The 17,229-nt window shown below is 31.2% G+C and overlaps 1 protein-coding gene across 1 annotated transcript in view; it reads right to left on the bottom strand.

The window, feature by feature from the left end:
- The window catches only part of LOC149478495 (cell adhesion molecule Dscam2-like), a 77,000-nt gene that overhangs the window by 45,789 nt on the left and 13,982 nt on the right, over positions 1-17,229 (bottom strand). Inside the window, exons 2-4 of the mRNA XM_089709264.1 lie at positions 16,405-16,463; positions 9,750-9,801; positions 8,213-8,235 (exon numbers count right to left, since the gene is read on the bottom strand). Of these exons, the coding sequence (XP_089565390.1) occupies positions 8,213-8,235; positions 9,750-9,801; positions 16,405-16,456 (127 nt within the window). The 5' untranslated portion in view covers positions 16,457-16,463. The remainder of the gene's footprint in view (positions 1-8,212; positions 8,236-9,749; positions 9,802-16,404; positions 16,464-17,229) is intronic.

The following is a 17,229-nucleotide window of genomic DNA, read 5'->3' as shown; positions in this document are numbered from 1 at the left end:
ATAATTATCGATTAATATGTAGGTACTTAGATATTGCATTTAACTTATTAATATGATCTCCCAATATAAAATACAAAGCAATCATAAAATCTAATATTTTTATCCATTCCAAGAAATTTATTTTATTTGAATCACCAAATACATATTATGTAGGTAGTTGTCCAAACCAGTTCGGAAATCAGTTTCTACAAATAATAATTAAACTAAACTTTAACACTTAAAAACTGAGAAAGATTTATTAATACATTAAAAACAAAAATATCCTAATGAAAACGTCTGCATCGGTTTCTAAATCATAAATTCAATACAGAGTTTCAAAATGAGTGAAATTCGGTTACTCTTTGATATGCTAATGTAAGGATAAAACGAAAAGATTGCTTTTATCCCTGTGACGTATTCAAATTTTAATTCAAATCTGTAGAAAAATCGTTAAAATGAATGAATTTTTTTAATGTATCTTGATGTGTTTTCAATTGTTAATTATATGAATATCCTATCATTCCTACTAATATTATAAATGCGAAAGTTTGTGAAGATGGAATTATGTATTTATGTTTATTACTCTTTCACTCAAATACTACTGAACCGATTGCAATGAAATTTAGCTCACATATAGAGGGTTACTTGAATATAACAGAGGATAGGTTTTATCCCAGAAATCCCACGGGAACGGGGACTATGCTGGTTTTTTCTTTGAAAACGCGGGCTAAACCGCGAGCGGAAATCTATTTATATTATAAACTAGCGGTCCGCCCCGGCTTCGCCCGTGGTACATATTTACGTTTTCTCTACATAAAAACCATCCTCGTACTTCAAGGAATATAATAAATAAAAAACCGGCCAAGTGCGAGTCGGGCTCGCGCACAAAGGGTTCCGTAGCAGCAAATATAATAAATTACAGTTAAATCAACCTATCTCAAAAACTATAAGAGATACTTTGATCAAACCAAAAATCGTTGAAAGAGTTAATTAGCATGCATCACCTCTATTTTTTTTAGAATTTTATACCCCGTAGTTATAAAAATAGAGGGGGGGGGACATACTTTTTACGACTTTGAGAGCTGATATCTCAAAAACCGTTCACTTTAAGAAAAATGTTTTTTAGAAAACTTTATATCATTTTAAAAGACCTTTCCATTGATACCCCACACGGGTATGTACATCGAAAAAAAAAATTTCATCCCTCAGTTACATGTATGGGGGGCCCCACCCCCAATTCTTTTTTTTACTATTTAGTGTCATATTTTTGTAGCGGTTCATACAACACATATTCCCATCAAATTTCATCACTGTAGTACTTATAGTTTCCGAGTAAATCGGCTGTGACAGACGGACAGACGGACAGACGGACAGACGGACATGACGAAACTATAAGGGTTCCGTTTTTGCCATTTTGGCTACGGAACCCTAAAAAAGAATTATCGAAATCGGTTCAGCCGTTCTCGAGTTATGCGCTTACCAACACATTTTGCGATTCATTTTTATATATAAGAAGATATGATATGCAAGACAGACAACGACACAATAACCTTCATAATATATAATTACTAGCGGTCTGCCCCGGCTTCGCCCGTGGTACATATGAAAAATAGATGTTGGCCGATTCTCAGACTTACCCGATATGCACAGAAAATTTCATGAGAATCGGTCCACCCGTTTCGGAGGAGTATGCAGACTAACATTGTGACACGAGAATTTTATATATATAATTATATTATACCAAAGCCTACACAAAAACTTTCCTCTTATTCCTTTCCAAACTAGCTGTCACTTTTCGTACAAGTCTCATACATCTCGTGAGCAAAAAGTTGTATTACCATGCGAAATATTTGGGATAGTTACCTTATAATATTAGAGTTATATTGATTTGACATGTATTTCGTTTTAGGTCTGATTGGTTAGGGTTTTATTGGAGGAGAGAGGTAATTTGGGGAATGTTTTTATGTTTTGAAGTAAATCTTTATTTCAGACACGTAATATCCATATTGCATTATGATGTTTATTGTTAATTTAAATAGTATTTAATCAATGAAATAAAAATAATTTGAAATTTAAAATCTATATTTAAAATATTTAGTTGTGATTTGTTATTTTGAAGTACATTTCATAAATGTTATAAATAGTTAGTGATCTAATAAAACGCTAATCAAAACCAAAATAATAATAATAGTTTAAAAAAACTAAAAAATACGCTTTCTATAGAAAACCGAACTAAAAAATAGAAAATTTTTATCAAATTAGTGTATTGTCATCGGTCCTCAATAAATCTACAAAGTTTGAACGAAATCTGGCCGTTTAAAGTTGGTCAAAATCGCGCCCAAAGAAGTCGGTTACAAACATACAGGTGAAGCTAATATAAAGCGTGTAATAATAAAGCGTGTAAAAAGAGTTTAAATTTTAGCAATAATCTTGACATATTCAATACAATTCAGTTGTAAAATCTGGAATAAAATGTAGATATATATAAACAATTAAATAAAAAGCTTTTACGTATTTTAAATACGATTTATTCACTATTATAATTTTAAATGTATATTCGCGTAAAATCAATCGAAAATACAAAAGCCTCTATAAGATTGTAAAAACGACTTTCTAGAACCCATTTACTAAATTTATTTAGACTAAAAGGCACTTCGGTAGTGTGTGGCATAAAAAACTCGACCCACGTGCATCTTATATTATTATTATTAGGACAAAGAAGATATTGTAATATTTTTTTTTTATTATATTTAAAGAATGAGAAATTAGTTAATTATTCGTTATTCATCCTATTGGCAATACATTTCGCCTGGTTGAATTTAAAAACGTTCATACAAGTACCTGACCAATTGTAAAATACATTGAAATTTAAAACACAAATAATTCAATAAATTGAAGCAAAATATAACCCACGGGATTACGGCATTTGAATGTTACTAAATGTAACTGTAAAAACATACAGGTGAAGCTAATAAAAACGTGTTAAGAATAAAATAAGTTACCTAATTAATAACTTTGTTAATGTGCAAATTATGTACATTTTTCTTAATAACATTAAATATTTATCTTCATAGATGTTATTTTAGCATCTAATATTAGTAACTACCTCACCTACATACTTTATGAAGCTAATTTCGAAATAAGCAATAAAACAAACAGCAAACACTAATTACGAGCAAGTACATTACGTATGTCTGTACCCCAATTACTCAGAAACGAAATCATTAGTAGATTGTGAGTGTATCATAAATATTTAGCGACTCTAATACATTAGATCGTGGAACATGAATTATGTATACTGTGTGGTGCAAGACACAAGAGTTTTATAAAAATTTATTAGCTTCATTGCTGTTTATTTCACGCTTTTGCAGTTTTGTATTTTGATGCTATAAACTATGTTATGTTATATGTTAGCAATTGTTTTGAAGCTTTTTTTACGCATGATAAAAATAATCTCTAGCTACCACGGAGATTGCGCATTATATGTAACTACGGAGATATCGTAGAGCTTGCATCTACGACGTAGCTATTGGTGTAGCGGCTCTACGTTCGTAGCGCTACAAGTGTAACAACGTTTCATGTTATAATATTTTGTAGCAACACGCAGATCTAGATATCATTATTCTGCTAGGAGTCTGAAAATTGATTACGAACTATTAACTATTAATTCAAAAATATACAGAATGTTTCAAAAAAATGTGTTAGTCATTTGTGTCACAGAGTTTGATGGTTTGGTTTACAAACATTGTGACACAAAAATTGTTTTGATGACGCTGTTTATTATCATCAAATAATTTACATTTTGCAGTACATTAAGTAATTTACCAGTTAATATTCAGAAGACGCCATGGCATATCCGCATTGCCAAAACGCATTGAGAAAGTTTTCATTAGATCCAGAGCAAAATTTTCGCTATGTGGCTATTTAAATAGTTAGTCCGGGATACATCGCCCATTTTTGCAAGTGATTACTATCAAGCTAATTTTTCGTGAGTAGCTTTATTTTGATGAGATGCCCAATAATTTCATGTACGAAACTCTCGATTGTGGTAGCTTACAGAGGTAACAAGGATAAAAATTTTTGATTTGACGGTTCTCAAATATTTATTACGCAATTTGTAGGACAATATGTCTGTTGAATTATATAAGTATTAAATAAGTGAAAATAAAAAAATCAGCTGGTTAGTAATCATTTATGATGACTTCGTTATCGATACACATTGGAAAGGGGGACTCTTTGATCAAACCATAGATTTTGTAGGACAAATATTTTTTCGAATAATTTAGATAATTATCTTGAGATTGAACAAAAAAAAAACATTCAGTTAGTAATTAATATTTGAGAACCATCAAATCAAAATATTTTATCCTTGTTTCCTCTGGTAGCTACCACAATCGAGAGTTTTGTACATGAAATTATTGGGCATCTCATCAAAATAAAGCTACTCACGAAAAATTAGCTTGATAGTAATCACTTGCAAAAATGGGCGATGTATCCCGGACTAAGTGCAATGCGTTCTGAGCAATATTTTTGGTCAACAAGCGTTTTCTATCTTTGAGCAATACATTTTAAGGCAATTAATCGCAACAGCTTACAACTTGTACCACACTCTTATCCCATCCACTTTGTATTTGAATTGACTTTAACATGCCATGAATTACATACATGAAGATTCAGCAATACGTGTATTGAAAGCTATGGCGGAGTGAAATCATAGTTTCATAACTATTTATTACTAGCTTGTTCTGAATGGCAGAAATTGTGCTTATTTTAGAGATATAAAATATAGAGAAAAAGCTGTGGAACATATCTTTTACATTTATACTACGGTATGTAGTAGATATATGACAAATTAATAAATTTTTATAAACTGTATTTAACAAACTTTATATTATAGTATAATAACATTTCAATATGATAATCTCTAATGTTAACTATAGGATAATTATAATTGGTTTACATTTAATTTCTATTTTAGTTGATAGAACATGAAAAAGTATAGGTACCTACACGACAGGGAGTGCTCAAACATACCCATTTTCCGTAGACGTGTGTAAATTGCTCTCAGCGTATAGAAATGTTGTAGTATTGATATAGTATTGATCTTACATATTCAGTAAGAAAAACTATAGTTATAAAGTAGGTGCTATCATTTTCAATATAATATTTATTTATGTATTCGTATTGTTTATCTAATATTGTTGTATAAAGTGCGTTGTGAATACTTAAAAGTGAGTCTGGTAAAGGATATTAACATGTACACTTCTATACATATAATAAATCTGTAGAAGCGTCAATTCTGTACATTGAAAATATTGAAAAAATAAATACTTAGCAGGGGGTGTTACTGGATCGATACCAAACCCAAATATGTGATTAAAAAATTTTTTGTCTGTCTGTCTGTCTGTCTGTCTGTCTGTATGTGAAGACATCACGTGAAAACTAACGGTTCGATTTCGATGAAACTTGGTATAATTATACCTTATTATCCTGGGCGTAAAATAGGATACTTTTTATCCTGGAAAAATACGTAGAAAAAAAAATTAATCTTAATTTTTCAGTTTTATCCATAGACGTTGTTCTTTTACTTAACTTAAATTATAGTGAAACTGAAGCATTGCTTGTCAGTGAAAAATAAAACACACATACACACACACATACACTCACACACACACACATAAACATGCACACACACAAACACACTCACATGCACGCACACTCGCTCACACATACACTGGAGTTTGTTAAATAACTTATTTTCGTTTTTCGTTTTTTGTTATATTTCTTACACTGCAATGTATAGCTTTTAATTTTTAGAAACTAAAAAATACTTCTGTAACATAGGAAGAGACTAGTTTCCCACAACACAGGGGATCCTAGTGTGGGGACTAGTGTATTCTAAAATGATTGTAAACTGTGTTTTGAAACAAATAAACGATTTTTATTTATTTTATTTTGTAGAACCGCGAACACACGTTGCGTATTATTATAGGCCTATCCGTATTTGGGTCCAATAGATATTTATAAGATGTCATTTTCAGAGTTAATCAAAATGGAGACCATCCACGCGAAGACCGACATCCGCGCGGACGGAGTCGCGGGCGGAAGCTAGTACATAATATAATAGTCACGGATATTAACTTTTGCACACAAAATATATAAGTTTACATGCTTTAAAAATAGCGGACAAAGCCGGGACACAATGCCCAACAAAAATAAAACATAATTCTATACAATTATAAAACCACTATCACTTAAAATAATTAAATTCTACGACATTAAACCGGGATTAAGTTTACAAGCTGACGCTGTGACAGTCTGAGCTCCAAATTTATCGTTTTGGCCTGTATCTGTTCCCTGTACCGTTTCTATTTATCAACCTCAAACCCAAATATGTTTGGACTTATGATTTTAGTTTTGTTTGATGGTTTTGTATGAAATGCACGATGGTCACGTCACACGGTTGCTCTCGACCTACACGCTACTTATAGCACACGAATTCGCTCGGGATTCGAATTGTAAATACACAGCACAAATTTGATTGAAATAGTTCCAGCTGATTTGGAGTACCTACTCGGTGATAAACATACAAAAATAGAAGTTTATACGCTATCCGTGTTACTTTTTTTAACTTTGAATGTTACCTTTTTTTTTTGTCATTGTATATTTTTGTTGTGATTTTATATAGCCTTGATTAATGGACTATTCAATACAGAAATTGTTTTCAATCGAACCAGTTATTCCTGAGATTAGCGCATTCAACCGAACAAACTCTGCAACTTATCAATTATTATACCTATTAAATTCTATTATAGACACAATAATTACTAGTAAATTAAAACAACGTTTAATTTTAGCTCAAATTAATATGCAAATGACGATAACCCGAACAATCGCCATGTTGATTCTACGCTCTCATTTGCCACAGCCTCGGATTTATTCGCTGAATGCATTAGAACAATAAGATCGAAATTCCATTGATAATATTATTATTGGTTCTATGAAAGGCTTTGTTATGGTGCGCGTTGTTGGTATGGGATTATGTGCTCTATTTCATTTTGGTAATTATTTGTCACTTTTCTGTGGTAATTAGCTATATTTTTGTAGTGAACTTCATTAGGCGCGTTGAGTGTAAAATTTCAAGGTTCCGTCATGGCAATACTGTCACGTCATGGAGTAAGGCGACGATTTTGATATCTTTGAATTTCCAAAGAAGTTTCACTTCTAACACGTGTGATCGGCACACACGCTCTTTTTGGTTATAATTTTGATATAGGCGAGAATATCAAAATGAATATCACCTAATAAACACTCTTGTCAATATTATAAGCACAATTTTGTAATGAAAACTAATTTTAATTCAGTCATAATTAGATTAACACCTTATCCTTTCATAATTTTCTTCCATTCATATAACATTTCTTCAATTAAATATAAAAAATCTTTAATATAATATATCTATGGAAAAAAGAAATCTTAAAGATTGTATGTTTATACAATGTTTAATATGTTCTTAGGCACAATGATTAACACAGGCACTGGTTAAGGTATTACTCAAAATTTCTGAGTTCAATTCCATATGAAGGCGTATAAAGAGTTTTAATGTATCTGATTACTCAAGGAATCCAATGCCAGAGAATAATATACACAAAATAAGGATGAAAAATATCCTTAAGATGTTACAAATTCGAAAATCCCGTCTAAAAGAAGCAAAAAAGGCGTTCAACAAACAAGCCTTTAAAAACGCAATTCTCAAGTTAGAGAACCTTCAACATTGTGGAATTTAATAAAAATTCGTTAAATATAAGACGAGGGAGAAAGGTTCAATTTACGCAATCAAAGTTATCAAAGATTTGCCTTTCAATTTTTATTATTCACAAAATCTAGTGGAAATTCTTTTCGTTTTTCATTAAAATCATACCGTGTTTATGTTTTAATAATTTCACTTTGAGATTAATTATGTTTGTCTATCTCTGAATTTAGTTGTCGTTTTAAATTCAATTTCTTTTCGTTCATTTTTTTAACGTTTTTATTCTTTTGATCTATCTGTTTGCAGATTGTGGGTAACGCCCTTAGGCTCGATTTTGACCCACTTTAAACGGATTGATTTAATTAAACTTTGTACACTTATCAAGGACCGATAACAATACAATAATGTATGTATAATTACGGTTACAATAAAAGTGTGTGTTTTTTGTTAACAATATTTATTTGTTAAAATAATTAATCTTACCTTCTGTACAGCAACTTTTGGATCTGTAAAAATAAAAGAATGAATTAATATTATAACATTGGTAGTTATTTAATACTTCGATTAGTAGAATAGCTTGTGTTTATATTACTCAATTTGATTTTCTCTAGACGTATAACATAGTAGAGGGCTTATTTCTTCGTGTTTTTTATCTCTCCGACATTATAACATATATTTTTATTTTAAATATGTTTAAAAATGTAAAAATAATTGACCGTGAGGCGTAATTCAAATCCCCACCTTTCTCTTTTCCGTAATAATTTTGCAAATATTAAAAAAAATCTCCATGCTAAATTATTTCAATATCAGTTCAGCAATTTATCAATGTAAGTGGAACTGACAGACTTGTATTAAATTCATATGTGTATTGAATCAAAGCTGAATATTCTAACCTATGTTTTCCACTTGAACCAAAATTTTGAAAGAAAAACAACTGTTATTAAAACTACACTTAATTAATATTAAAACAATAATATAACAGCAGCAATGAGGGATATAAGTCTATTCTCTCTATTTTCATTATAAAATCCATCATAATAATGAACACCAGTTCACATGGCATCTCTTGTTCCTCATTAACGGCGGAAATAGTGCAAGCAATAATAGACTTTACAACTATGAATATAGAGAGTATAGTTGAATGTTTTTATTAGAGTCATATTATATGTGTAGGATGTTTGTTAACGAGTGTACGCGTGAGTGTTATTTTTATAATATACAAGCTTAGTTGAATAAAGTAATTATTATAGGTGTGAATTTCACACGTAATTACCTATTCATTAAAAACTACGAGATATTAAAAAAGGAACATTTTATTGTAACTTGACACATAAAATATAAATATGATGTTAATTTACATTTTAAAGATTGTAATAAACAATAATAATTATTATTTATTATTCAATCGAACAAGTGATAACTGCGTTAATAACAACCGACTTCAAACTTGCACTAGCAACATTTACAAATACAGACAAAAATGCTCATAAAATAAAAACTACTGGGCTTATCCGAATAAAATTTTTATGGGACCAATTCGACACCATCCCGCATCGAACAAAAATCGGTAAATCACGTAAATCGGTTCAGAAACCTCGGAGTAATCGGTGTATATACATAAAAAAAAAACATACCGGCCGAATTAATAACCTCCTCCTTTTTTGAAGTCGGTTAAAAATGAACAGGTGTGTAATTTGATGTCCTTTACCGTTTCATAATAATATGTATAATTTATCCCATTACGTGCATTCATATTTCCTTTCGATTGTTTTTTACAATAATGTTTGAAGTTTTTTAGACTTTAAAATCAAATAAACATATTTAATTTGAATTGATTTGATAAAAACATGTAAACGTACGAACGTATCCGAACCTCGTATAACTTACACCTTTAATATAAATCTTCATTACTATTTATTTATTTAAATCCTTTTATAAAAGAGAACTAGGTGAAATACGATTCTAAAATACCAAAAATAAACCTTATATCTATGGAATTATAGTTCAAATTTCAACTTACGTTTTCGGCGCATTTTCATGCATAACAATCCTATCCGAATTCGCTAGAGCATCTGAAAAGAAATATAGCATGTTAGTTCGAATATGAAAAATAACGTTAATATTTTATAGAGGAAGAATAAACAAATTGTATGGAAACGTGGATTTGAAATCACTTTATTTATGCTATACTAGCTGTGCTGCGCGGTTTCACCCGCATTACTTCGCTCCTGCTGGTCTTAGCATGATGATAGCCTATATTACTCGTGGATAATGTAGCTTTCGAATGGAGAAAGAAATTTTAAAAGCGGTCCAGTAGCTTATGAGCCTATTCATTACAATCAAACAAACAAACAAAGTTTTCCTCTTTATAATATTAGTGTAGATAATCTGGGTAAATGTATCAATTTTATTAAAATAATGTGGGTAGTTGGCACATTAAAGATTTTGTATCATCATTATGAAACATAGATTCAAAAAATTTATTAAAAAAAAAAATTACCGCCTTCAAATGATCAGAAAAAAATAAATGGGACTAATGGGAAAGGCAGCAGCTTTCAAACAAAAAAGAATCATCAAAATCGGATCATCCAGTCGAACGCTCTGAAGTAACAAACCCAAAAATGTATGTACAGTCGAATTGAGATTAAAAAAGTACCTACAGTCGTACCGTCTCATTTTGTTTAAGTCGGTTGATAAAAAAACGTTTATATGTATATTAAATTTAATATTATGGAGAACCTGCACTACCGCGAAATAACATTGTTCACGAGGAAACCACATCTAAAAGCTAGTATATTAAATTACCTATTTATAAGAACCACTAAACCAAACAGGTGACCTACTTATAACATAGTTAGATGAGAAGCGAAGCCTCAGCATCAGGTTAAGGTTAGGATATTGCAAATTATAATATGAAAATTTTAATTGAATCTACTAATATAATACAGTCCGTGAGGCATAAGCTGAGCTTTGCATTTATAAGGGTGCCTTTCCACGACTAAAGTGCGAGTATGTAGACAGCTAGAGCAGCCCCCCTAGACAAGTGGCTTTCTATTAGCGTAAAGTTCAATAGAATAGATTATTAATGTATGAGATTGACGTAATCAATCGTCGTCGTCGTCGTAATCAAACGTCAATCTCATACATTCATAATCTATTCTATTGAACTTTACGCTAATACAAAGCCACTTGTCTAGGGGGGCTGTGCTGTGAAAATGGGTAGGTGTTTCCACCAAAGCTGAGCAAGGAAAATGTGCGGTGCGAAAATGCGTTGAAATCTATACTAATATTATAAAGCTGAAGAGTTTGTTTCTTTGAACGCGCTAATCTTGGGAACTACTGGACCAATTTGAAAAATTCTTTCGCTGTTATATAGCCCATTTATCGAGGAAGGCTATAGGCTATATATAATTTCGCTTAGACCAATAGGAGCTAAGCACTGCGGGCAAAACCGCGGAGCACAGTAGTGTCTAATATTACTCAAATATTTTTAATAAATGGAAATCACAAATTTAAATATAAAAATCCTATACCTAAACATTTTCTAAACCTGTCATCGTATATGACGAAACGTTGGTTTGTTCAAACCTCGATTGCATAATAGTATTCGTGAAAAAATAGCTGAATTTCAGCTGTGGGCTGTTACTAGATGCGCTAATTAAAATGCATGAGCCGGACAGACGAAAATGCGGCCATATTTTTGTCCCTAGCTGTGTGTGTACCTGAATCTGACATTTTGAGATTCTAGTTGATGTTGGTATGTTTTTGTTTGAGATGGTAAGAGTCATTCTTAATATGATTGGTACAAACAGTATGGAGTTTAAAAAGTATATTTATGTATCTCACAGTTAATTGTACGAGAAAACAAGCAGGTACATTAAGGTAACAATAAGATATAAAAATAAAAGCAATTTGGCCTTTTCACTATGTTCTGATCTCTGCCAGGTAACCACGGGAAGAGAGGTAAAAATACGAAATGTGTGAAAAAAAATCATTCTAAAACTAATTAATGGATTTTTTCGTGTGTGGGCTAACGCTTCTAGTTGATGGAAAGTGATCAACATCAGTTAAGAATTTATGCCTTTCATTTAATCGTATCAAATATTGAAAAACCAAACAATCTTAGGTAACTATAAAATTCACTATAACATTTCAAGTGTCTTATACAAAACATTCCTACTGATACAATGCATAATTCAACATTTTTACAACAGCAGCATGAAACATAATTAAATATAAAGTAACAATCAAATAAGAATTGTTACGACACAGTAAAATAAACATATTTCTTTTGGAATAACTGACTCGAGATAGAGTTGAAATAAAATTAAAAAGATGGGTAAGATCGAGGAGTTTTATTGCGTTGTGGGTTCCGTAGTAGATTATTTACAAACAATTGAAAATAATCTTCTAAATAGCTTATTTTCATTGATAAGAATTGAAATTTTAATGGTCAAATAATTTTTAAAATCGGTCTCGTAGTATTTAAGTTAATTATGTAATCGTAACAAACAAAAAGTTAAGCTTTTTTCTGCTTAATATTTGTTTAGAACCACAAAATGAAACATTTATATTACTATATACACCAAGTTGTAAAAAGTAATCTAAAACAATTGAAACCTATGTTTTGTTATACGTAAATATCTGGCTTTTCAATATTCTATTAACAGATATATAAAATAAATAGAAGCTATTTGCAACCGCGTTATGTAACGATTAGTAACCATGCCGACAGTTGAGTGGGTTTGATTGAAGGCTTTATTATTATATCTGTATAAAAATAGCAATTGATCGCAACATAACGCGTGATCAGCTCTGATTTTGCTAATAAATTTGTCAAGTAATGCTTTTAATAAAAAGAGATTTAAAAATTTAGCGATTCAGTCTCTCCGTGACCACTCGCTGCAAAGTGTGCGAAACGACAGGATAATAATAATATAATGAATAAATCGCGTTTAAAATCCGTTCAAATCTTTAATTTGAAGACTTAAGAATTTTACGCTAAAAATAGAAAAAAAAAATGAAAATCGTTGGCTTCACAGACAGGACAACGTCTGTTAAGTTAGCTAGGTATTAATAAAACTTCGCGAAAAAAAAGGTCATTTTATGTTGCGTTAGCTACTGCAGAATGTATTCCATATCACTATTTTATGTCAAAAGGATATTTATAATGAACCACGGAACCCTAAAAAACGGAGGACTCATTAAAATTTATACAGACCGATGCGTCTCCGAGTTTCGTTAAACAAAGCTGAAATATTTTTAGCGCTACAAAGATAATTATGGTACAAATAATATTATATTATAGTATTGTTTTCTTTGTTAAGTACACTTTTATTAATTTTAAGTTTAGATCTATTTTCAACTGCTGTGCTTGCCTGGTAAAGTAATAAAATATTTTGCTTAAATGATAACTCATAACACAGATAACAAGTTGAACAATTGTATTTATTTGTATAATAGCTGTTATCATGCATTCATTTGTGTGAAATAACATAGTAATATTATTACCTACATATACTTTTTATACTCTATATCTATTCATCGATATGTCCTGTGAATATTCGTTTTATTGGCATTTTTTGTATATTTTTTGACATTTGATACTTTGTCATAGACTTATATACCTACCTATCTATCTACAAAATTCGAGCGTAATCGATTCAGTAGTTTTTATGTGATTTCAAATCAAATTAAAAACAAATCCATGTTATCTTCGATTCTACAATAATAAGGTAATTTTATATTATTTGCTACACTAAACAAAATCGCTTTAAATCGCGTATAAATCCTAGAAATCTTCCTTGAGAAATATAAATCAGTATATTTACTTGCTTTGCTAGGAACATCAAAACCAATTTAATAAGAATTTTCCAAGAAGAAAGGCTCTATAATTTTATTTTTCAATATTCACTTTTATTATTTTCCACGAACTCGCGGTTAAGTGAAAAAACGCAATTTTTCTATTTTCCAAATGTAGGTAATTATTTTTACTAGCTCTTGTAGGAAGTTATAATAATTTGAAAAATCAGGAGAATATTGGAAAATAAATCAACTACCTATAGATAAACATAAATATTTGCTTAGTTTTTTAATGAACTGTTAACAGTTTTTTTCAAGTTTTAATGAAACAGACATAATATTAATATCTAGTATACCGTATAGTGACTATAGACTATACTATAGTCTATTTGACAGCAATGACGTCACAACATGGCGCAGGTTTTTATTCAAACGAAATACCTATATCATAATTAATATATTATGTGAGCCAAATGTGAGTTCAACCGCTCAAATATATGTTCCTAATGCACGGAAAAAGCCTTATATAGGGTACAGGCCATCATCCACCACGCTGGCCAAGTGTTGTTTGGCAAACATGTCAACGTCAGATGTCTTTAAGCAGTAGGTAATTCCAAAAAGACAGAATTATATTGGTTGTCTATTGCCATCACTTTCATCATGATCATCATCAGCCCATATACGTTCCCACTGCTGGGACCACTGCTGGGTACCTACAGGCGATAATCCACCACGTTGGCCAAGTGCGGGTTGGCGGATGACACATGTCGTAGAACTTTTGATTGTTCGACATGTCGGTTTCCTCACGATGTTTTCCTTCACCGTTCGAGCAATGGTGATGTTACAACATGTAAATTGAAAAATCAATTTATTTCCTGCGCGCTCGTCTAGTCTCGAACCCCGGACTTATCGATTCGAAGTCCGAGGTCTCACCACTGAGCCACCACTGCCATCACTTTACCACAATTGCAATTTAACTGTAAATTTCATGTCGCCTTAAATTTAAGGCCATCACTGATTAACTAGCGAGGCACTTAAAATAAATTGACACTCACAATAAAACGAAATATTGAAAACAAAACGCAAACTCAGCAAATTGGCGCTCAAACTTAGTCCCAAATTAATTTGGTTGCGTAATTACAACTTTCGGTGCAGTGACGTCATAACGTGCCAACTGTTTTATTATACATGTTTATGTTTGGAATATGGCTGTTTTCTCTGGGTTTTTTTGGATTTATCTAATTAGAAGTTGTGGAACTTGAATTTTATATGCAGTGAAGTATTTCGTGCCTGTAACTATCATCTTATAGTACCTACAGATATATTGAGAAAGATTATAATAACAGTGATAAAATAATTACAAAAATACCAGTAGGGATCATGAATGGCTTGTTTAAGTGTAGTAAGTATAGAAAATGTTGATTAATTACTGGATATTTATTTATTTATTTTATTTTTATAATATTATAGTGATAATATCCAAGTGTGTAACTAAAGTTAAAAAAAAAAAACCTTTAGTAGCTATTATGTTATTGTACGTATATATTATGCAGACACAAACTTATGACATTACTCTTTTTGCGTTTTATATTGTTTTTATAAAAATAGCCTGCGAGTTATAGGGCGGATGCATTTATAATATTACTAGCGGTCCGCCCCGTCTTCGCCCGTGGTACATATGAAAAATAGATGTTGGCCGATTCTCAGACTTACCCGATATGCACAGAAAATTTCATGAGAATCGGTCCACCCGTTTCGGAGGAGTATGCAGACTTGTGACACGAGAATTTTATATATAAGAAGATGTTATACATATAGTTCGATAATAACAACTGGGTTTTATACAAAAATATAATATGTTGTCATTTATTTCCCAAAGAAGACACAATTGCTCCTTTCATAATAATTTCATTATATAAATCGATTTGAAACCAATTTGTTAATAACGTTTCAAGGTCTATAAGGAAACCTTATTAAGGCTAAGTTAACGATAATATTATTACTTTAATTATAAACTTCTGTCCCAGAATTTAATGTACCGTATTTAATTGTATGTAAGGGTGATGTAATTAACATGAACCTACCTCTATGTATAACTTTCTGGTGATAATCATTGTACTTTTGTGGTTGTCAAGTTTCAAAGCATTTGCATTATATCGAATCATTTAATTATTATTATCCTAATAAAAATATATCGTACTAGCTTTCCGCCTGCGGCTTCGCCCGCGTTTTCAAAGAAAAACCCGCATAGTTCCCGTTCCCGTGGGATTTCCTGGATAAAACCTAGCCTATGTTGCTCAGTGAAGATGCAGCTTTCTAATGGTGAAAGAATTTTTGAAATCGGTCCAGTAGTTTATGCGTGAAAACCATACATATACATAATTACATAATTACAAACCTTTCCTCTTTATAATATTAGTATAGATGTTACACAGGAATAACGTAACTGTTTACTGTGAAAATTTTTCCAAAATCGGTAAACATTTTACATAACAACATACATACGATAACACACATAAACATCCATCCTCACAAACTTTCGCATTTACAATATTAGAGGAAGGAAGCAGGATAGGATATAGCACTGTAAGTATATAAATAAATATCTTGTGAAACTCGCCTAGTACCACCTTTTATGTCTATTCAATATTCATACTGATCATTCACACCAATTCAAAAATAATTCAATAATTCCAATTTCCATAATTTATCACTCTAATCGTATTGAATGAAATCTAATTTATATTTCATTTAACCTTTCTATTTTCGTCTTTCATTCGATAAGTGCTCAATAATAATTCAATACATAGAACAAAAGCTAAAATACTTATACAAAATGGAGTATTTATGTTAAAACACTGGAAACAACTTACCAGCATTTAATATTGATAGCGAAGTCAGTATAAGGAGAATCCCGAGCGCCATGCTTATTCTGTAACAAAATAATATAATTATTTACATTTATTTTGGATATTTTTCTTTTAGGTATAGTAAAGTTCCGTATCTATCCCTATATAGTAACACTAGCTGTGCCCTGCGGTTTTACCCGCAGTGCTCCACTCCTGTTATTATAAATGCGATGATATTATAACATATCGCCTTCCTCGATAAATGAGCTATCTAACGCCGAAAGAATGTTTCAAATCGGATCAATAGTTCCTGAGATTAGCGCGTTCTATAAGCTATATTATTTTATCGTCCCGCTAAGACCAATAGGAGTGGACTTAGATCATTAATGATCTAAGGCAGCGGTTCCCAAAAGGTGTTCCGCGGAACCCTGAGGTTCCGTGAAAGACCCTCAGGGGTTCCGCGAAAATTCAAGATTTCCATATTGTAAATCGTTTCACTTGTGATAATATTAAATTGACGTAAAAAAGGTATGAGTGTTTTCCACTACTTGAGCAATTTCTCAAAAAATATACCTAATCATCTTCAAATCGCTACAGACGTAGAGATAAGTATACGTGAACATTTGACAAACCTAAAAACATCTTTGGAGGAATATTTTCCAGAAGAAAAGCTTCGGTTACGGGAAATCGAATGGGTCCGAAATCCATTTAGGATTAGTACCAAACCTTTAACACTGACTGTATTGGAATATGAAAATTTAATTGATATTAAAAATTCATCCACACTCCAACAACTTTTCGAATCTGAAGCTATCATGAGCCCGAGTCAATTTTGGATTGGCCTGAAAA

Source organism: Colias philodice, chromosome 22 (assembly GCF_061535455.1).
Source record: "Colias philodice isolate Cphi_HAF_F1 chromosome 22, ilColPhil1 Martin Lab GWU primary, whole genome shotgun sequence".
In the NCBI taxonomy this organism is placed as follows: domain Eukaryota; kingdom Metazoa; phylum Arthropoda; class Insecta; order Lepidoptera; family Pieridae; genus Colias; species Colias philodice.
The sequence above is the reverse complement of the archived record's forward strand: the minus strand, read 5'-3'. Positions and strand labels throughout refer to the sequence as shown.